The sequence below is a fragment of the Phalacrocorax aristotelis genome, chromosome 5 (genome assembly GCF_949628215.1).
Source record: "Phalacrocorax aristotelis chromosome 5, bGulAri2.1, whole genome shotgun sequence".
In the NCBI taxonomy this organism is placed as follows: Eukaryota; Metazoa; Chordata; class Aves; order Suliformes; family Phalacrocoracidae; genus Phalacrocorax; species Phalacrocorax aristotelis.
The window spans coordinates 60,463,385-60,487,299 of record NC_134280.1 but is presented as its reverse complement, the minus strand read 5'-3'; the positions used below and the strand labels follow the sequence as shown (position 1 = coordinate 60,487,299).

Genomic DNA, 23,915 nt, shown 5'->3' with positions numbered 1-23,915 from the left:
GACCTGGGGATTCACTTTTTGTCTCACCACAACACCGCACTTCAGCCTCCACCGCAGTCTTGGTATCTTAGATTACGAATCAAGAGGGCTATGCTGTGAAATAAACTCACTGGTCACATGCCTCTTCCTTGCTGATTTCTCCCAGAGCTCCTAATAAAACCCATTATATTAAAACACACACAAAGCAGTCAGGCACATACAGACACACACGCATGCACGCCCCTATTTACTATGCATAGTGGCTTTATATTTAAGGTAGTATATCACAGCCCTGAACAGAATTTTTAACTGATATAATAAACAATTATTCTTTTGGCAAAAAATACATTTGAGCATCCATTTTCAACAAGTTACTGATTTTGTATGGGTTCTTCAGGGGCATTCAGACTAAACCACGCATGGCACAGGTGTTCAGCCCCAGCTGCCTGAAGGGACCTCCGGCAGAGCAGCAGCTACCCAGACAACAGGACCACCGGGCAAATTGAGCAAAGCGGGCTGGGTTTCTCATGCATGCAACACCCTCATATCCACAACCCTAATTTGGAGGGAATGCCATTTAAAATAACCCATGACCTTAGTTCAACCTTCCATGGCCACACAGTTTTGCCTGAGAGTGGTCTTTTACTTATATTCAATATGTGAAATAAAATAACCACCCTGCCGATTCTCACTACAATGTGAAATCCTGGCTTGTGACATCCCAAAATAATGGAACTGTAAGAAAATATGCAAAAAAAAAACCCTTGTCAGCACTCTCCCTACTGTGTGGCCATGGGCCAGATTCTTCATGATGCAATTTCCCAGAGAAGCTGGTTTTCAGGACAGAATCTCACCTCATCTGTGCTGAAGAAACTCCAGTTGAGCTGCACATGTGAATCTGGCTTTTTATGTGTAACCTGCTATCACATTTTTGCCCAGAGAATTTTAGTCTGTATTTTAGTATCATTCTTCTTAACAACCTGCAAGACATTTTTTTTCAAAGAAAGCTCTTTTTAGGCTTTATATCTATGACCTTAGGTTATCTTTCATTCTTAATCTACAAAAGCTTAGAAATCAAGTTTTGCCTGTGGTAGCCAGCCCAACAATTCATTCAATTGTCCAGTACAACTTCCAGTTCTCACAAGCAATTTGACAATTGTGAATATTTTGCATTGCATGTTATGAAGTCTAGTGCTGCAAAAATAATGAGACCTGGAATTACACACAGCATTGCAAGTCTACTCATTTAACCATGAATTTTCAGGTAATTTAGATATTTTGATAACAGGCATACTACAGGCCAACCTGTCATATAACTCTTATCACAAAAATGTCATGTGCCTGTCTCCTAGCTTGCACATATGCCAACTCTCAGACTGTCATCAAACCTTCCCTAGTTCACAGGATACATAAGCAAAATACATTATTTTTAATGGATGGTTTCATAAATAGCAGAGCCCTCCAGCCACTAAATAGTGCTCTCGAGTAATTCACTAAGGTTTGTAATTCATTAACAGAGGATATATGAATCTTCCTTGATGGGGAAGACAGAAGAAACCTAGGTCAATTTGGCCCGCTAGAGGCACAGAGCTGGACTCTGCTCCCAGTGACTTCTGTCACGAGTGGGCGAAGAAAGGGGCGTCCTGTCCTACCCCCTTGGTCCCGCATGAGAAAGGCTCCCCTGCTTGGCTATCCTGGAGTCAAACGCTGGTGCAGGTGCTACTCCAACCCTTTGTCAGTGGTTAGGACACTTGGCACCAGCTCATGACGAGTGGACTGCCGCAGCACATCTTGCACACGTCCGCTGCTGAGAAAATAACTTCCCAAAGGCAAAGGTGGTCCACAAGGTGGGAGGGGGCAGTGGTTGCAGGAATGGCTGGAGCGTGAGTCACCATGGCAGGGCAGCGAGCCCCTGCTGCTGCCAGGAGCTGGGGAGGAGACACCTCACCCCAGCTGCTGGGACAGGGTGCCCTGGTGCCCATGGCAGGACCAGGAACTCCTGGCGGCAATGAAGCTGCGTGTGGTAGCATCACAAATAAAATAAATAGCAACAGATCATAAATCACATGATTTATGTGAAGAATTTATGAAACATCATGTGATTATATGAAATCATAAAGTAAATCATAAATAAAAATTAAAAAATTAAAAGGCAGCCACCCAGATCTGGCAGACCAAAGAGTGGTCTGGCCTGGCCGCAATCACACAGTGATGGCTGGCTCTCCCACATCACCAGGCACGATTTCTCTCCCACTTTCTCCTCCTTCACCTACTGGCTAAATCAGTGGGCAGGTGCAGAGACAGGCTGCCTGTGCATAGCTCAGCACCCACCCTAGAAATCACATCTTCACAACTGTTTGCATGGCCCAAGTTTAGCAACCTGTAACAATATCTCAAATCCCTCTTACTGCTGTATATAAAGTTAGCTTTACTTCTTACTGCATTTTTTTCTGCAGTTAATCTGCAGCTTGGAGCCAGTAAACTCTCAAGCCTTAGAATATGCTATAGGATGGGGTTAACCTGCAGTATCTTCTTAAATTACATGGATGGTTTAATCCTAAGAAAAATGAGCAGGTACAGAAAAGCCAGTCTGAAAGCAGATTGTAAACACTGCACTGCATTCAGTAAGTTCAATTCACTTCCAATTCTGATCTGATATTTTTATAGATTTAATGAATCTGTCAGGTTGATACCATGCAATGGGGTAAGTGAGCAGTCAGCTTTGTTGTTCAGGCTTTGTTTTCATGTTTTAAATTAAAAAAAAAAAACCCAAGCAATTAATGAGAAACATTTAAATGTAGGAATGCAACAGCTTTTAAACATATGGGAGCTTTCATGTGAGCAAGAATTTTCCCTGGAAAAGACTGAGGTGAGCTCACAACTTTCAATCAAATATTTCTCTATTTCTAAAAAACTTAGTTGAGGTTGGTTAAGGTTATCACATAATAGGTGAACTTACACAACTTTAGAGACTGGCTTTACTAGAATGAATTATTGATGTCTTACTTTCATACATGAATGACTTGCAAAAACCAGCATACAGTATGTTTCAGGGCTGCAAGCTCTGCAGACTTAATGCGGCTCTGGGAGAGAGAGCCAAATTCTTTCTTCGAATTGCACATCGATGAAAACAAGACCGTAAAGGACACAGTTACTTTGGAAACAGAGCAGTCTTTAAAATGTTAAAAACAATTTATGTACCTGAATCTCGTTGATAATTTATATGGTCTTATAACTGTTTTATGTATTTTCAGAAGTTTTTTTCTGCCCTGCTAATTGATAGAAGCTAAACATCTATTTTAGTGGAACTCTGCCAGTTTATACAGGCTGAGGATGTGGCCCATATTTTGAAAAAGGGAGGTCCATTCCACTGTTTTGCCATCTGCCAGGCTCTACTTTAAGCTAATTAAATAACATCAAGTTCTAGCAGGCATTTTCAGGCCATTAGAATTTTCCATTTTTGGACCCCTACAGGTACCTAGCAAGTCTGGCTTCCGGAGAACCGAGCCACAGATTCAAAGGTGCTGAAAATGCTAAACACCTTTTTAGAAGTTGGAAAATATCCTAACAGTTTGGACATTCTCTGTGGTTCCCACCCAAAGTGAGTTTTGTGTAAGACCTGTGATTGTGAGCAAACAATCTTACACACTTGGGGTTACTGGGGGATTGCCTTCAAATATCTGTTGTTTCAATTGCATCAGTCACTAAGTCTGATAGCACAGGAAACAAACCTGCGTAATGCCCTGTGGTAGACTGAAGGGTGCAGACAGCTTACTCCTGATAAACAGTGAGGCTATTTGTCACGTTGAATTGGTTCCCCCTTCAGCACTCCTCGAAGAAGTTACCAACCTTGCCTACCCTTCGGTCCAGCACCTCCACAAGTTGTTCTGCCTACTGCCTCTTCTCATCCAGAGCCCTCCAGCTTCCTCACAGCAGCCTGTAGCTGCGATGCTGGCTGCAGAGATGAGCAGCAGCAACTGCCCACTGGGAAAAAGTGTTTTATTTACCTTCTACTCTACAGTTACAAATAGAACAAACTTCAAATGTCTCAGAGATACCGAAATGAAGAGTTACTCCATGTAACCATGGATTCCCTATCATTTTTAGCATTTTCTTTCCTTCTCGGCTATTCATGTGATAAACCCACTTACACTACTGGTCTTAAAACTGACTGTAAACAGCCGGAGCAGAGACTGTCTCATCTTGTGTGCACAAGACCCACTACAATGGAGCCTTTATCCTGCCTGCAGACTTTCAGCGCTGCTATAATTCAAATACTACTAATAATGAGAGTGAATGTGGAATAGTATGAGTGAGACATTAACATGAACAGAGAATAACCCTCTATCAACCAGAGGCTCTATAGGAATAATGGAGTACACCAGCAATACTGGCAGGGTTTGCACGCATCCTGCTTTTTATCCTGAAAGAGCCCGAAACACCTTCTCAAATCTATAGAAAGACTGTTTCAAACACATCATATTGAATGAAGCCTTTTTATCAAGATGCAGCAGCACCACATGCCATTTGGGGCTAAAAAGGAGAATGACATTTGCCAGCTAAAACTGCCACTGGAAAAGGGAAGGGAGGCCAGTGCGTACCGGCATGGCTGAACGACAAGCTCTGGCTTCTGGTTTGCATAGGATAAAACAAGAATTACCCCAGCCTAAATCAGCCTCTCATCCACTGTACTGCCCACTAAGAAAAAAACAAAACCAAACCCCAACAAACTAAGCATTAATAAGCAAAATGTCCAGCAAACATGAAAACTGTACTTCTCACAGAGTCTCTCATGCCAGGAGCATCCTGGTTTCAGGCCAGACATAAATGTCAGCTCAGGACACCAGTAAGATTTCACTGTCATTTCAATGACACACTCACACCTTAGTAAGCCTCTGTAGAGGTGTGTGCATATGTGGACACACCTCTGTATAAACTTTGAACATGATTAAAGTATGTCATCCTACACCGACAAAGTCGTATTAGTACAAATCCATGCCTATTGTAACAGTCTGAGTCATAAGTACATGGCAGATATTTTAACACCACTTTAATGGTTAATATAACTAAGCCTAAATCTCCAGCGTACCTTGATTTATGTGACCACAACAGCTCTTCTCCTTCCCTTAGTAATAAATTTATCATATGGAACCAACACTCACAAGATTTCCCTTGAAACAGTGTTAATGTAAAGGAAAACGAATAGGGCTACGGCGTTCAACACAGCTGACCATTGCACAGTGACATCCTTTTAATGAACAAGCTGGAGCTGCCTGAAACAGCCTGGGTTTGGAGGGAGGCAAGTTTCCTCATGCACCTGGATAAAGGTCTCTGCCTGCGAAGCTCACAGGCCTGAGAGTGTGTTACGGGCAAGGGAACACCATGTGGGGTAGGGTGCAAGATGCTGTAAGAAAGGCCCAGAAGTAAAGCAGTGTTTTAAAATGCACAGTATTACTGGCAAGTCACATGCTTTAAAAATGGATGTAAATCATTGCAAACTTCAACTTTTGTTTCCACAGAACATTTTTAATGTTTTTGCTTTCACACACAGGGCCCTGTTCAGCATCTTGCTGCCATGGTGTTTTTCTATCTTGACAATTCACTTCCGTGAGCAGGCATGTAGCCAACTCAAATGAGACTCAACGCAGTGAAAAGCCCTTCAGGTAAACAGTGTGATAAGCTAAACTGCAAAAACGAGACAATGTTTTTGGACTATGAGGCAGTTGCTATGGAGACGGTTGCTAATTAACTGCATTCAGCCAAGAGAACAAAGGGTTTAAGGGCAGACAGGACTCTGTATCTTAGAGTGAGCAATGCATAACGTCTTATGCAATCTGCACATCTATCATATCTGGAATACCTAAGCCTTTGCTTAGGTTGCAAAATACCTCAAGAAATGACAACAGGGTGGTTTATTCCTTTAAATTTGAACTACTTTTTAGGTAATTAATGATCTATCAGTATTTTAAAAACAAACAAAATCCATACTTAGAAGCCACAGGTATCATGAATCAATGCATCAAGTCAGGACTGTATTAAACATTGAAATGATTTACACTCATTCAAGTTACTGCTTTCACAGCTAATAAAAACACCATTGAAAAATCACTTCTAAGACAATATAATATACCTAACCTATTATTCTCTCTTGCATCTTAAAAATTATTAGCTTGCAAAGCTTGGAAAGCTTAGAATAATTAATTCTTCAATTTATTCCTAAACAAAGTTCTTAGAAATATACCTTGGACCTAATTACTATATTTATGTTTAAATGGACTATTCTGAACAGGCATTGAATTACATTATTTTAAGGGGCTTATATTTTGGGGCACTTATGTATTATGATTCTTTACCATTTCTATAATACACCGTAGGCCTACAGTACTCTAGAAAAAACATAAACCTGTCAGAAGTGACATAAATCCCAGAGCAGCATAGCTGCAGCTTATGGAGTCCCCACGTGTTACTGGGGAAACCGCCCACATGCACGGCAGCCCCCTGCAAATGCACCGGCCAGGGCATTTGCCAAGACCTGATGAGCCTCACTGGCGGGTGAGCGCTGCGCAGGCTGTGTTCAGGCCAGACCAGGCACCTCCCTACAGTATATGGGCAGATCTTAATTCACTTTTCAGACGAAGACTTCAAAAGTTGACCTCTTTTCCTAAGTGAAAGCTGAGGAAACCAATACAGAGCCAGTTGCGTATTAAAAAGCCCCTTCCATTAAAGCTGAAAAGCTAACGGATAAAATATATCTGTGCTAACACAAGATTTCTTTAGGTCTGGATAAATACAGCAACATTTTTGATTAAATATGTTATTTAAATAAAAACAGAATAGGAATTTTTTTCTTAATGATTTAGATACTGTTAGGATTTAAAGGGTCACAATCAATTTTGAAGTTAAGTCCTTACTAAGGGGAACGGGATGAGTTCACACCTCATATGAGGGTATTACTTCAGTAAAGCTTACTGCACACTGAACAAGCAGTATATTAATTTACTACATGAAGGCCTAAGGTTTGGGTTTTTTTGACATTTTAAATTATGAGGCATCTGCAAACAGATCCTAAATCTGAATTGTACATGGATTTTCCACACCAGCCAATTCAGATTGCCCCTAGACATCCCCTCCAGCGTTAATCACTCACCCGCACTACTGTAGTTCATATTTCTTTTACAGAAACAGAGGTCTGCAAGATTCTTAAACTCTTGCCTAGAAAACAGAAATTATTACTTATGTGGCAAACTAAGTTTTAAACATAAGGGACCCAATTCTGCCTTCAGTTACACTGCCATAAATCTTTAACAACTCCATTAGATTTATAACAGTGTAACTGAGAAGGAAATTGAACCCAAGATATTTTCTAAATCGGTAATTAAATAGCAGAATTTTAGCTTGGCACAGAGTAAAGACCTTTTGGATTACGTCTTTGGATAAGGCTACATACTTTTTTGTTCCTTGAATAATGATGTTACGAACAAATTAAATCATCTTATTTTCACCAGCCTCTATATTAGTCTGTAGAATGACCACATCATCTCATGGAGCATCAGCATGGGACTAACTATTGCCTCACTTTCCCATCCACTTTCTCTCTCTCTTCTCCATATAAATGTTAGACTCTTTATAGCTGGCCATTATTTGTACATGGTATATAGCACCTCAAGGACCTTTTCTTGTTTGGTTTCAAGGAACTACTATATTGAACAAATGTCTAATAATAATAAAATAGCATTTAGCCAACTCCCTTATTAGAGGTGCAAGGCATCCTGTGGTCACATTATGCAGAGATTGTGCTTTTCAGAAGACGCAGCCTGCCTGCTTTCCCAGTGCACAGGATGTGGTGCAGGAAACACGGTTTTGCCACAGTAGCCCTAAGCTCCCCAAGGGTCACTGGATAAACTGTGAAAGGGGCCCCTTCAGCATTAAAACATAGATGGCACTGGGGGTAATAGGGCTTAATTCCCAGCTCTGCTATAAAACTCTCGATGACATTGGACAAGTTATTTAATCTCTCCAGACTTCTTTTCTTCATTGGGCTAAAGGCAGCTTGTAAAACTTCCTGTCTCATAATTTTAATGGAAGTGTGTTTTTTCATGGCTGTTTTACCTCATTTTTATCTTTGCTCAGTATTTCCAGTTCTAATGCATCTTTCCTATTATTTCCCACCTCATATGCCAGAGCCCACGCCATCCCCATTAGCTCTGTGCGTGCCACACTCACAGACGTCAGTGGGAGGCTGTAACTTGGGGCAACTGCTACAAAATGGGGACTGAGAGAGATCAATAGCCTTTGGGGCAATCAGGCTGGGCCAAAGGGTTTTCTGAACTGTCCCACCTGCTAATGACACTCCTCTGGCAACCTAGCTATATAGCTCCAATAGCCTTTTTTCACTGCCTTGCAGGATGGAAAATTCTGCAGGTGGCTCCTCCATATGCTATCCCTTACAGCACTTTCACAGCCTCTGGTGATTAGACCTCCTATAGCTAAAAATACACCACACAGTCTAAATATGTAACAGACAATATATGCCTGCATACCTCACCTATCTAAATATATGCCTACATACCTATATAACAACTACTACGAATATGAACCATAACATTTCTTTGCAGATAGCTCTCACAGTAAGTTGCATTCAGTTGCCAAAGCAAAGAAGGAAGGTACCAACCAAGAGATAGCCAGTTTGTTGTGTGTAGATGCCCCTGTTGAGGTCTCTTAAATATATTTTAGTTGACTAAAAGGAAACACATTATATTCACACACACACATATCTGCACATACATGTGTGTGCATAGGTGTATGTAGCTATTAGCAAGTACTTATTTCACCATTAATTGTACTAAAAGGCTTACTGCTGACAGTCTATCCAAGGAAGAAATAAACAAATGAAAAAGCAATTCTTGTTCAAAAAATTAAATGCCGAAGTTACAAGACCACATGAAGGCACCTGTTAAAATGATTCAAAGACTATTTTTACTATGGAAAAATATTTTACTACTTATCTACAGTTGTCAACAATACCCATAAACAACAGTAAGCCTGCTGTCCCTGACTGCCTGGAATTGGAACCATTTGGATTAACATTTTCTTTTTCCCAATGTCTACGACAGTAGTGTTACCTGTTTAGGAATAAAAATGATGCTGAATCCAAGTGGTTGAAGATGCCCTTTTCATCTGCATTCTCTACTCACTTGCATTGCTACAATGTCATAAAGGGCAATTTAAACTATGATTTCTATTTAAGTAATGCTTTTCTTTTCTATGTTAACCAAACACCAGTTGATCTCAAGGTATAGGTAAGCAAAAGTGAAGAAGCTTCAGGCAAATAAGCTTGAAATGTTTTAGCTTTGCTGCAGTGATGAGGCATGCTGAAAAAGCATTTCGTTCCTTATCTGCAAACTAGTGTAATCTACCTCGCCTACTTCCACACAGATTACTGGAATATGCTCCCTAACACCCCCAGGCATACATTCTGTGCTGGTGTCACCAAAACTATCAGGCATCAAGTCTAATACTGTTGCCTACAGACAAACCAAGATTAAGCCCAAGCCAAATCCTTTGCTACCTGTTGGGTTCCCTGTCTATCCCCACCAAGGAGGGCAACCAAACAAGGAATTGGGTTGATTAACTGATCTTTTTTGATGGCTCATACACATGGTAACCTCTAGCAAGCTTACTGCCCGCTTAGAAAGGCAGGTCAGTTTTCGTGCTAACTTTAATTCTGTGCCAAGGTCCTAAATTCTGTCATATTGTGTGGGCGCAAGACAGCCCGATATCTCTCTCTCTCTCTTTTTCTCTGAAAGGAGATCTCAATAAACGCACGAAATCTGCCAACATCCAGGAAAATCTTTAGGAGGCTTGACCTAGTTGGAGATGGCTGTTGTAGGAACGCTGTAATTAAGCAGTTGCAAGAGTGATGCTGACTTCTCACACCAGAGAATGTGCATGTTGACCACAGTTTCTATTAACAGTGTTTACTTGAGTCCTCTGTAGGTAAAATTGTAATGGTGTTTGACTGACATCCCAGCAACTCCCATGGTGTGCAATGGTTTCTCAGGGTTTCAATTTCTGCATGAATTTGGGGTGCATTGTTGACCCTTTTACAATAGGTCTAACAAGCCATGCTACTGCCCTATATTTAAAAATTTAAAAGGGCATTCATGAGATGGAATTAGCACATTTATGTTCATCTCTCTCCTCCTTCCCCAATTCATATTATTTTTGCTTACAAAACCATGTCCTTTAATCATCCAATGTAAAAATTTTAGTTAGTGTCCAATTCTTTAAACGATATGGTCAGACTAAAACCATTTGGAAGCCCAGACTCTGAACTGTTTTTCTCTGATGTTCCAGCCCAAGTGTCCCACATGAAATTGTTTGTAGGATAGGAAAATATTCATACAATAGTATGACTACAACTTCTCAAGGACATCACAAAAAATAATCCTGCATGCATCTGTGAGGAAATCCCTGTAAGACACAGTTACGATACATAGTCATTTTGAATAGCATGGCCCTCAGGGGATTGGGTAAGACTCATGTCACAACAACCACAGCATTTACTCTCCAACAGTTAGCCTGGGCTCACTCCTGTGAGGTGTGGGGTGGGATATAAGCTTACTTCTCAGGAGACTGCATGTCCCCAGAAAAACAAAGATGTTGTAAAAAGTTCTTGGTGCTGCCACTGCTTCTTGTTCCCTGTAGTGTTATTTGTGTTCACACCCACACTGAGCAAATCCACTAGGGGAGAGGAGGAATATTAGGATGAAGTTTCCCTCCCAACATGGTTTTGATGCCTGGCTTTCGCCACTCATCTCGCTGGCCCCAGCTCTCCCTGGCTTGAACAGCCAGCTAAGGCTCACTGATTCCAGCAGCTCTTGGATGTTGGTGCAAGCCATGGTGATGGTGCTGACGTGGTGGTGGTGTTGCTGCTGGTGGTTAAGGGGTCAATTTTTGATCAATATTTTTCTGTTACTGGTCACATAACATGCTCTCTGCACTATCCAAGCCTCCCTCTCTTTATAAAAAAAATACTTTCTATGTTTTTTTACCTCTTCTGCTTCTATAAGGATGCCCAGAACAGGGGTGTCTAACATGAATATATTCACCTTCTACATCCTCATATATGCACTTTACTGGGGATGTGGGTCAACAGGCTGCTGCCATGATTGTGTGAGATAGTTCAGCTGGTATTTGAAGCTGGTAAGAAAGGAGACACTTCTACCTTAATCTTATACTGACCTCAAGAAGAAGAATCCAAATTTGACAGCCCATCATAGCCCCCAAGGGCATGTGGGCCTTACTTGTCTAACTCAAGTTGTCCCCCAGGTTGTCTGAACCAGACAGTGTTCACCCTGACTTGCTCCTAGGAGGGGTCCCAGTTCTGCAAAGAATGATATCACATAAACGATTATGTTTTCTTTTATGCTATTTACATGCAGGTTTTTCAACTACCTTAAGCTCTCAGTACTGTGCAACCAATTAATATAATACATCAGCCTGGTCAAGGCTGCTTTAACTACCTCCTGGCATGACAACCCTATTTCTTAAGGCTGCAAAACTATGCCTTCTGCAATTACAGGATCACAAGTTCATCTTGTGAAACCAGTGCTGGAAGAAAAATGAGCTAATATAAATCATACTAGACAATCATCTAAATGTATCCTGGATGTTCTAGTGAGGTTGCATCACTTCAGTGCTCTCATGCTAACATGCGTCATTTCTAAACAACGGTTTTACTAAAGGAACAATGTCATAAAGGAAAAACATCCTCTTAGTATACCCGTTTCAATAGGACTAGCCATTAAATGACTCTTAAGTGGTCAAATGCCTGATCTGAACCTGCCCTTGTAGCTTCCACTTAGTTCCAGGCAAGAACTAATGTTGCTAGTAACTCCGCTATACAAGGGTACCTACTAAACACTGGAAGACTTAGGTAGCAGCGATACAGTTTACTTGACATTGTTTCCCACGAACAGGCTATAAACAACTTTCTGTGAGTTCTTCTTTATATGGACGACTGAAGAGAACATACTTAGTACAGAGAGGACAAAACCCGAAGTGCTAAAAAGAACTTCCAAAGGACGTCCTGTTCTTTTTGATGCATAACTTTTCAGCAAAACTTTCTAGTATATCTTCCCATTTCCTTTGCAATACATCATTCTCCTGACCCAACACAGCCAAATGGAGTACTTGATCGCTGTGCCGTGTACGACCTTGCACAACATTACTCAGACTTTCAGATGTGGTGCTTCCCGCTGCCTGCTCTCTTCTGCCTGCTCCCCAGGTAGGAGCTGATACCCTTATGCACAGCTCTTACAGTCCCACTTAGATTTTCCCTTGAGGATGGTGGCTTACAGCAAGGCGGGGGGAGGGGGAAAATTCTCTGTCTCGTGAAGACTTTGCCATTTTTCCCAAACCATTGATAATTTAGTCTTGAAAGCCCAAACAGAAAGATTAAACCCTGTTACCCCACATTTCAGAAATCCTGGACAACAGGACCAATACCCTTAATTTCTAATGACAGCAGTGCCTATTGCTTAGCTCACAAAACCAGATTGCCTTCTTGCAAGCACAGCATGCTGATGTTGCAAGAACATCACCAGATTGCAAAAATGTTTATAGGTAGATTTGTTCATAATCTGAGTAATTTAAGTAGTAACTTTTCAAAGAGACACTGTATATTTGGACCTTCGTTTTCTTGACTTTTAACTGATTGCTCAGCACTCGCTTGCAGCCTGCCTTCATGCATGCACTGTGCCATGACGTAATACAGTGAGCAATCACAGGATTGCAAGAATGTTTCTAGACAGATTTGTTTACAATCTAAGAAACCCAGATAGTAACTTTCATAATAGGAGTCCTGTCTCCGGTGCATTTTGTGTATGTTGCTGTGAGACCAAAAAGAAAAAAAAATAGAAAAAATACAAAAGCATATCTTTCTACAATGATTGCAATAACATATGAATAAACACGCAACCTGATACTTCACATCTGGTATTTCATCACTCCAAATACCTTATTCACATTCAAATATATTTAATACTGTGGAAACTTTATAAGGTAGTGATGTCTTTATAGAGGCAGTAACCTGCATGGAACTTTTAAAATTAAAAGCAATAGTAAAAATAATTTGTAACATGTTACTGTATTCTTCATAAAGATAGTTACCTCGCAGTTTCCTAATAGAAGCCCAGAAAGACACCTAATAATAGCCGTTAGCTCCAGAATCACACATGCCTACAGAATAGGATTCCTTTTACCAATGCACTAGTTCAAAGTTCAATTTTAATATTCAATTCATACACAGTGCTTTGGAAATGAAGACTCTTATTACTCATCATGCAAAAATTCTATCATCTGAACAGAAATTTTTATGAAAGTATCATTTTCCCTTTACTGTCATGGTAATACAGGCCAAGAGATCCTACGCATGACCTAATAAACATATACAGCAGTTTTGAAAGGCTGCTATGCACCTTCTCACGATAATTAGTACTCATTCTTCTCTGTAAAACAACTAAACATGCTACAAAACTTCCTTTTAAAAAAATAATCAATATTACATTCTTAAGTAGGTTTTTTTGTAGAGGTGAATACCTCTGATGGAAATCACGATGACTAATTTCATTCGTAACTGAAAAGCTGTTTACAGATCTCAGAAATGAAGATCAAGCTATTTTCTTGTCTTAAAGGCGAAAGCCACGTTCGATACCTTGAGGCTAAATTAGCAGTGCTGATAGTAGCATGTCTGCAGGCGTTAGTACACTTGCTAGCAACTTATGTTACTTTGGCATTGTCCCTAGAGCTGCACTAAAGCTATGTTTTGCTATAGCTAAATTTCAAAAAAAAAAAAAAAAAAGAAAAAAAAAAAAAGGTGAAAACATGCGCACAGGGCCAAATCCATTCCTGTGGTAACTCCAGTGACTTCAGTGTTACACCAGGGATAAAAGCAGGGCTGCATTTCACAGCCGCTTGCTTTCTTGTAATCTTTTCCAAAACACTCTCCCAGGAGCAAAGACAAGCACAGGCAAATATCCTGCCAATAAGTGAGTTCACAGGAATTGCTACAAGTAACTAAACTGTCAGCAGTAAAAGACCAACAATTGGAACAAAGTACAAATACAGGACAGCCAATGCCCTCTAATGGGCTGGAGTTTTACTCTGTGCTGGATGAACAGGACACAGAAATTCATCAGCATTGATCTCTGAGAGGGGAGGGAAATTAGAGGGTGTCTCACTTTGTACTAGTGGATGATATTCGTGTTTTATCAATACTTCTTTTGAAATGGTACAGATGAAAAAATTCTTACCAATACCTTGCAAGACAGATGAAAATGGGTCTAAGAGTTCAGTCTTTCTTCCATGGGCTATGCTCAACTCCTTCCACAAAGAGTGTGGGCATCAATTTATAGATGTGTTCCTCTATCCTCCTTCAAGCTTTCGTATTTATTCCCTCCTCACCTTTTTTTTCTTTAATTTTCTTTACTACTAGTCAATACTATACCAGGAGCAAAGCCAAAACTGTAAGACCAACACAACCACACAAGCACATGCACACAGGAAGGGGGACAAGGAGTGCTTTCCTGCAGAAACCTTATCACTGGTCCCTTGGCCTTACAGCTCACTCCCTTTCTCTTGAGAATTTCCAAACTACGGTTCCCGGAATTTGCCCCTCTGAACCAAAACAAGCGTCTCTGCTTCTTACCCAATCATTTCCTATAAATTTAAAACCAAGAGTTTCATTAAGTTTTTATTTTGTTTTCTGAGGGTTTCTTCAAGGAGCTGTAACCCTGTACTGGTGGCAGGGTCCTCCCCTTCCCCCTCCCTGGCCACGGGGCCCTGCAACCCTTTTCTGTGGTGGTAGAATCGAAAGTCTTTTGTTCTCCTAGTCCTCTGGTGTCATAAGTTACTTTTTTGGGAAAGCAAGGGGAGAGGAAAAGGCCCTCCCCTTCCCTTCCCTCCTTCATCCAAGATCACAGCTGTAGAGGAACAGCTGAAGTAATTCAGGCTGCCCGGGGAGGTCACAGATGTCCCTCGGTACTGTTGGAGCGGCTCTGCCAGTGTGAGCCACGCTGCTGCTGCCCAGGTGGCACTGCGGGCAGGCGCTCCTTGGCCACCCACCCTGCACGCTTCCCCAGGTTTCAAACTCCCCAGTCCTGCTCGAGCAATCCTCCAGGTCCCCCTGAACCAACCGCCCAGGAGCCTGCACGCAGCCCTCTTAGAAATGTGACTTTTAAGGACGATTTTAGACCACCACAAAGAACAGGGAGAAACCCTGGCTTCTGCTTACATGAATGTCGCAAAGCTCTCATTAAATCAAAGGCAGAGACTTAAAATATTTCTTCAAGCAAAATCTCTGCTCTCCTCAAAGTCTCTCTCCAAAGATAAAAAACTACAATTGCTTAACTTAATCCACACAGAGTGATCATTATATTTGCCTCTGTAAAGATCATATTTGTTCTAGTGCCTATATCTAAAGGCAATTTCAGTCAGAAAATGAAATGGTGCTCTCTTGACCTTTTGTCTTACATGGTTCATGAATTACTGACACATTACAATATCCTCCAACACTATGGAAGCTTAGAGATATTGCAATGTCTCTCTTGTAAGTGAAATAAACTTGGTATGCCACTAAAAGGCATTAAATTATTTTCATTATGCCACACAGAATCTAAAACACTTACACTGTTTTGATTTCAAAATCCTTGGAGAACAATTATGCTCTCAGGGCCATAAGACTCTATTAGAAAGTCCTCAGAAACCTAGCATGGTTTCAATAAATCCTCAAACACTACAAAGCAGTTACTCAGCTTGAAGAATGAAAACATGAGTTCATCCACGGCAAAGTCAGGACGTGAATTCCGCTCATACAGCACCCCGCACTTCCTAACACATTTTTTTTCTTCCCAATCAGGGCAACGCTTTAAGTCAAGTTTTCAGCATCAAACATGCATACCTCCTTTTTTGATTGAAAATAATATTTGATGTAGGATGAGCATAAATACATGAGATGTGCGTATATGATTATGGTATTAGTAGTTAGCAGTATTAATCAGCAATTAGATACGCATAAATAGTTTTGTACGTATAGAATTTAACAAATGTTAACATTCAGGATTAGAGAACCATTAAAACAAATCAGTAATTGTAGAAAGGAATGGATAAATATGTTAATTTCTTCAATTTATACAAGGGCACAAAGAATGCTTCAAAGCACCAGAAACCAGACTTCAGGCGTGATTACTGTGGTTGTAGGGATCCCGGTTTAAAAAAAATGCAGCCACCCTTATTTTGCCTGATGAGGCTGTGTTCAAGCCTAAGTAGAGCTTTTGAGTATAAATACACAATAAGCTTGTTTGTGTATACACGCTTATGTCCTCCTAGGAAGAGCACAACCTTCTAATTAAGCAAATCATCTCCCCTTTCCAGAGGAACGTAACAACACCGAAATGCAATCAAGAGAGGCGGAAACGGGCGAGGAGGAGAGCACAAGAGAAATTATATTCTCCCGTGCAGGGAGCGAAGGGGCGGGGGGTGGGGGGAGAAGAAAAGCCAACACCCAGGCAGGAAACCGGGGCCGGCAACTTTCTGCCAAGGGCAGCTGAGATGCTTCATCACAACTCTCTTTTTCCAGACGCGGCGTTTCGTGCGGCCGCCAGGGTCACATGGCAGCTGCGAGGGGAGCCGGGGGGGCCGGGCCCTGCCCGCCCTCACCCGCCCCTGCCGGCAGCACCGGCGGCACCACCAGCAGCGCCCCGGTGTCCGTGACCTCGGGCCGGGGGGGGGGGGGGGGGGGGCGCGGGGGCACAGCTGGTGGCAGCTGCAGCACCATCTGCTCGGGGCTGCGCCCCGGGCCGGCCGCGCCCCCCGCCGCCCCCGCCAGGTAGGGGCGAGGCCCCGGCGAGCGCGCTCCCCCCCCCGCCGCCCCGCCGCCGCCCGCCGAGCCGGGAGCCGGAGCGAGGGCGCCGCCGCCGCCGCCGCCAGGGGAACTTTGCAAAACGGCAAAGGAAAAGTGACGGCGCGGGAGAGCTCGGCCGAGCCGGGCGAAAGCTAAGGAGCCCCGGCTAGTGCGTGCAGATGTCAGTATCCCTCTGCGGAGCGTGTATTTATGGAATGCTGTCAGCACGTCATCTGATTTATAGCAGTTTGCACGGAGGGACGGGGAAAGGAGAAAAAAAAAAAAAGAGAAAAAAAAAGAAAGGCAGAAAAGCACCCCTAACTTGCCTCTTTCATCGAGAGGCTCCTGAACGCAACAAGATCTTTATCGCCTCGCAATTAAATATTGCGTATCCTGCCACGCAATCACGCAGACTGTGTTTCCCATTTCCCTTTCTTCACCATTTATTGAAAAATAAAGGAAAATCCTTACATTTTTTAATGCTTAGGGAGTGACACATTTAAAACCTTCTTTTAAACATTCCCATTCAGCCAGAGCATAGCTTTCACTAAAGACACAATTGTGCGTCGGACATTGCTTCCTAGTGCCAGTGATGAAGGGACTGGTTCCGACAGTCCTGAGCACGGCATCAGCCCAGCTGAGGTCCCTCCGCTTCACAGAACTCTTCAAGATTAACTCCGAAAGTACCAAAATCAGAGCCAGGGATTTTGTGTAAAAACAGGCTAGGCTTTACAGTTCTCATTGGGACAATTATTTCCAAAGGCTAAATGTGAACCACTTACCATACATTTTGCCTTCATCTGATAAGATGATTTTCCTCCTCCCACATGGTGGATAGATAGCTAGAGCCTCCTGAAAGCTCTGTTCAATGTCAGGGCTCCAGACACCTTCTGCATCATTGTCAATAGGTTTATCTGCAGAATCACTCATTCTTTCAATATCTTCGGCAGGACTCTCGCTGCCGCTCCAGCTGCTGGGCTCAATGGTGATGGCTGGGGTCTCCAAGCCTAAGCCTGGAGTCTTAAAGGAAATAAACCTACAAAACAAACAAACAAACAACCCCAAAAGGCATTAAAGACATGGAACTTTAGGTAAACATTTCCGTTTACTTCTGATACTACCTTGACAGCCGCTGAGCAGTAATGGCAGTAACAGGAGCATGCAAAGCTCCCAGGAAAAGTAAAAAAATAATAACCATTCTACCTCAAATCAGCAGAGTTGGAGTGATAAGGTTGTCAGAAGGGGAACTCTTTACCACATTTTCTGTGTATAATTACATGAAGGCACAGAGCACCAGGTTATTTTTCACAGATAGTCAAAGTGGGTCTTAATACTGGGGAAAACTCAGCAGCACACGACACATTTTATCTGGCTGAAAACTGGCACCCCTACAATAACAAGCCAGAACCTCAGGCAGGGGTAAACCAGCATACTTCCACTGCCTGGAAGGGAAGCACACCAATTTATGCCACAGCGACCACCAGAGCCTAAAATCACTTAAACCTCAAAACAAAAGCAAGAAGTATTGTTCACATTCATCCGGATGTCAGTGGAGTAAATGGAATTACACTAGCGATGACACAGCTCAATGCGATTAACTGGAAAAGGCCGTAGTTTTCATATCTTACCCAAATAAATAATACAGTCAGAATATGAGCTACATACAATCTGAGATACAGAAATCTTTAAAATGATAATACCAGAGAAAGGAATTACAAGGAAAGATATATACTTCGCCTCGTTTAAAAGGTCTCTTTCACAGAACCATAGCAGAACAAAAATTACAAGCTTCAAGTTGCTGAATCAATTTAATAACAAATAATTTAATATAGCTGCACCTGCTCACACCACCAGAGCTGCAGATCTGTCAGTGTTCCTTTTATATTTTTGAGAGAAATACAACTCTGCTATAAAGACTTGCTCCAGGCAAAAAAGCTGCTATACCAGACCAAATTCATCTCTGGTGTAATTCTTCGGGAAGTCAGTGAAATAACACCAGGAACAGATTTGGCTCAACATGTCTAGGCATAATGCAGTTCTATTTTGAAAAACGAAGAACTTCGGTGACTCTAAGTGGATGGGAGTGTTCAAACATGCACGCATGAACTGCACACACACTTAAAAATCCAGCTAGTTGGCTAAACACTCAAAAATCCCTAAACTATAACATTTATATTCTGCTGGGGGAGATGAGAACAGGCCCTTTCCACACGCGGAAGGCAGGGCCTCCCCTTCTGCACATCTCCATCCTCATGCTGATATGCCTCTCATGGGGTCTCAGTATATCATAAAATAACAGGTGAAAAGTGGCTGAATGGCATTCACCCCACGGAGAAAGAAGGGGAGGCTGTACGTCGGAAGCCATGACAGCTCTGACGAAACACCTTTGGGCTGGAGAACTCCTTGAAAGAAGAAATATTTACCAGCAGCCCTCACCCAGACTAGCCAATCAACCAATCACTAGAGATAGCCAAAACCTGATAGTCCGGTCCCTTGGAGGCTACAGTGCCTTGCAAAAAAAACAGCTGAAACTGGGGAAACAGGGAGTAGTCTCTCAGTCTTGCTAACCAACGTTACCGGTCTGGCATCCAAAGTATGGGGTATTTCCAATTCTTCAGGCTCTAATAGGAGCTCCGTACATGCGAAATGGACTCCCAAGGACTGTATTTTCCTTACTCGCATGTCAGTTTCTACAAAGAGGCATTTCTTAACCTTGCATTTGTTTGAACATTTCAGTACAGCTTATAAAAATGTTAGTGCCTCCCCACCAGTAATCTCAAGGCTAATCAGTGTCTCGAACGCCTTTTAATAACTGATAATGAGGGAGCAGATGGTTTCGCAGGGAACCACACACAAATGGTAAGCGGGTGGGAAGTCTGGCCAAATACACCACTTCTTGTCTGGGAAATCCAAAATGTACAAAATTTTTAAAGTCTCATCACAAAGAGGGAGATGTAAACCTTTTGTAAAACAGTGAAACACCATCCTTCATAATTCTCAGCAGGCTGAAGGGTTGATTCAATCCTTACAAGATTTGAACCTTGTATGCAAGGTTTAGCCAAAACATAAACGCAGCAATACTGGGAAAGAACTGACAAAAACAATTATGTCCACTGAAGCCTTCAAATACAGGGGGAATTTTAGGTAAATGAGAGGTAATCGAATGTTGACTGGGATAATTAGGGGGGGTTCAGTTTTACTGCCACATTGCAGGGAAAAATAGCTACTGGAGATTTTATTGGCCTCACATGATTGAGACCATGGTTTAGCATTTCACCAGAAGACAGCACAGAGTGGGACTGTTTGCTGGGTTGGTTCTTCAAAGGTGACTCAGGGAGGAAATCCTTCCCTCCCCAGTCCTGGGCATGCAACACACAGCACAGCCACGGGCATCTTTTGCTCAGTCCAACCACTGCTTACAAAATCTGCCACAGTCATAGCCTCAAGTCTTATTATCGTCCTACAAACCAGCCCTTGTTATTACATTATGCTGAAATAATAATTAAAATGCACACGAGGAAAACAGAGAGGTTCTAAGTAATTAATGTTACTTGATATTCGTGTTAGATCTTGCATTGTGTTTACTGGTGAATTTTCACTAATACGCTATCTCCCTTCCCATTCCTTTTTACCTACTTGGATATCATCTTAAGGCATTAGTAGCTACCATTCCAGCCTCTAAAATGTAAGTCAACCAAGTGTTTCTTCCAGAACATCTGTACAATAGGGGTGAGGAGCAACCTGCTGTAAAAAAATCCCTTCCATGTACTGCAGGGGTTTAGTACACTAACTGGTCTTGGTGGTTTCCATTTTGGTGAATGCTGACACTGCAGATCAAACTAGAGGACCAAGGGGCAAACACCTTATGGCTCCCTCTTACTTCAGGAAAATAATGGGCTGCTCAGTTAATCACTTCCACCTCGGCTCTACGTATCAGAAGGCAATTCCACCTCCTCCTTAGCTTGAATTCTAAGGACCCAACTGTGATGAAAAATTTCAGACCTCTGATTAGTAGGCGATTATCAAAAATAATACAAGCTGTCGATAGATGAGCTTTGTTGCACATTTCTAATGAGCCATAAATCTCATATAAAAAATGTGGATTTGCAGTCCAATTTAAATTAATAAAAAAATAAAATTAAAAATATAAATACCCAGGCCTTCCTTCTATTAGCAAACTCCACACTTACAATACCAACTTTCAGCAGAGGAAGAGTTAATCTGCTGGAGGTGATTAATCCCTCCTCCCCGCCCCCCACCCAAAAGCAGAGCTTGCACACATGACAGATCAAGTTGAAGAGTTCTGTATTTGCTTTTAACATGTTAACTTTTAGAGAACCAATTTCATGATTGTACTTTCTGTTAACAAAATTAAAACACTTCAACGCTACCCAGAAAACCAACAAAAAAACCCCAGAAAACAAAAAACCAAGTTTTGGTTAACCTTTTTGTACTTTCTAAGATTGCTTAAAGCACACTGCTGCAAGTTTAGGAGGTCTCCCTTCAGAGCTTCCCCTGTGCACAAAGCTCTTTTAGTTGCAAACCTGAATGCATCTTTCTTGCAGTTGCTGTCTACTCTCTCCACTTAAGTCAATTCTAAGTATAACTGGTTTTCTCACGTAGTTATTAAGATACTTTTTCTGTGCAGGATGGAGGTGTGTTTCCCCCTCAAACAATGCAACATCCCAGTTAGCAACGGAGAAACTATTAGGGACAATACTGGATTTTATAAATATGTTTTATAGCCAATCCATTCAATACAGCTTCATGGGGCACAAGATACGACTTATTTTCATTATGCTCACTTGGTAGAGTAACTTGAAAAGTTACTTTAAAGACTCAGAGAAACAAGGATAGCTATGTCAGAGCTGATCAAGCCGATGAATTTAACTAAAACCAAATGATAGTCTGCAACATCTTATCAAAGGAATGATTTCTTTGCTTGCATAAAGCATTCTCTTATGCCTTCACTTTATGAGCAATGCAAACCTGGACTTGCCCAGAAAGTTGCTGCTCACACACCGACAACTGAGATCAATAGCTCTTCACAAGAGTGTAGGACAAGTCCAGATTTAAGGCCTTGATATGTTTCATATCCTTCAATACTTGCACAACAAACTCACGTGGAAACATTGTCTTTCAAGAGTCATCAGAGCTGAATTTTATTTTACAACATCCTGCAAAAGTTAAACCACTTTCTTTGTTTGGCCAATTAATTTACTTTCTTGAATTTCAATGTACAGGTGCTAAATGGTGCTTTCACTGAGGTATCACTTGTATACATACATAGCCACTGGAAGAGGATTAATACTCTGCAGCTATTGGTGCAGGAACATGAGAAAGACTGAAAACATGCCTTGGTTCTGAGAAATCTTTAAGAAAAAAATTATTATGTCTCCCCAGTCATCTAAATTCTGTCTGCTTGAAGGGGATCAAACACAGACATTTTTGTGACAACCTGCAAGAATTCACAGGTAAGAAAGCACCAGTGTAGTTATCCACACTGATCTTCGGCCTATGAATGACTGCAGAAGGCTATCAAATAATTCTTACAACCAGCCCAATTTTTCTAAAACGGGTCCTTCAGAAAAATCTTAATTCTTGAGGTAAAGATTTTGAGTGTTGAAGTGGTAAATCACACTTTTAAGAATATATTTTATTTTTAGTTTGTGAACAACTTAATCTTGGCTTCAGTTACGTAAAAACAAGGGGATCAGGAATCCAACACGCTTTTTATAACATCAAGACAATAATGAGCAGATGAGTAAAAACCAACCAATTTTAAATTTGCAGATGGCAAATTTTCTCCCAAGGCTTGAAAAGTTACAGGCCCATGGGATTTTCCTTCTGCTTTGTTCAGCAGTGCAAATCCACAGCTGGAGCGCTGGGGCTTCAGGAAAGAACTGCTGGAGAGAATCCAGAGGAAGAAAGTTATCAGATCTAGAAAACATGACCTACCAGGAAAGGAATTAGGTTTGTTTAAATTTAGAGAAGACCGATGTGAGAAGATAACCACTTTCAAATAAGGAAAAGGTAACAGCAAAGCAGAGAAGTAGCTCTTGGCCGTTTCTACCAAGGATAGGACAAGAAGCAAAGAACTTAAGTTGTAGCAAGAAAACCATAGGTTGGGATATGGAACACTGTTCCGACTCTACAGTCACATGCCAGAAGCAATCAGTCTGGGATACTGGGGGACTGCTGCGGTGAGGGAGGTTGTTAAAAGCAGGTGTCACAAATGTTTCTCAGGAATGAGGCAGCTATGCCTGGCCCTGTCTGAGGTGGAGGAATGAACTAGATGATGCCATGAGACTCAGCAGTGAAGACAGAACGTACAACGGCCCAATAGAAGGAAACCTGCAGTGGGAGCACATCCTTGACTAGGAATGGGGGAACCCAGGTGCCCTTGACTTCACAGATATCCTAGTGACCAGGCAGCTTTGTCAGATGCAGGGCAGAAATCCAGGGGAAACCAGGCTTCCTACCACCCATGCCCAAGGAGAGCTACATGCTTCTTTTCTCTGTGTGGTTTCCTTGCACAGCTGCTGGGCAGTCTGCTGTGTGAACATCACTGGCAAAAGCCACCTGTGAAGCAGCTCATCAAGACAGGCAGGATGGGGAGGGAGACAAATCACCAGGCTGGGGAGAAGAGGGCTCTTCCTCCTGCTGGTGCTCTCCGTGGGAGTTTTGAGAGATGAGGCTGCCTCATCCCCAGTCACCCCGTTCTCCTTCTGGATATCTGTTGAACTGCCCAACCCCGCCATACCACATCCAGATTTCTCACGCTCCTTCTGCACTGATTAAAGTAAATCTGGAATTGGCGGGAAGCTTGAATTTTACTAGGATTTTATGTTTCTACTTTGCCAGTAAAAGTATCTTTGCAGTGTTTATGCCAGTCAAGCAATGTGCTCAAGCCTTTTAAAAAAACAAAATCACTTTTTTATTTAAAAATGAATTCGTACTCTGGATTTTGTAGCTGTGATATGTAAGCATGTATGGATTTTTCTGATTCTTTGAGGCATTCAAATGGCATTAC

General features: G+C 41.9%; 1 protein-coding gene across 7 annotated transcripts in view; it reads right to left on the bottom strand.

Moving 5' to 3' along the window:
* The window catches only part of TEAD1 (TEA domain transcription factor 1), a 162,181-nt gene that overhangs the window by 89,412 nt on the left and 48,854 nt on the right, over positions 1-23,915 (bottom strand). For 4 of the 7 annotated variants that reach the window (XM_075094850.1, XM_075094852.1, XM_075094851.1 and 1 more), the window contains exon 3: positions 17,665-17,918. The exons of the other annotated variants lie outside the window; for them this stretch is intronic. In XM_075094850.1, the coding sequence (XP_074950951.1) occupies positions 17,665-17,812 (148 nt within the window). In that variant the 5' untranslated portion in view covers positions 17,813-17,918. The remainder of the gene's footprint in view (positions 1-17,664; positions 17,919-23,915) is intronic. 7 annotated transcript variants of the gene reach the window in all.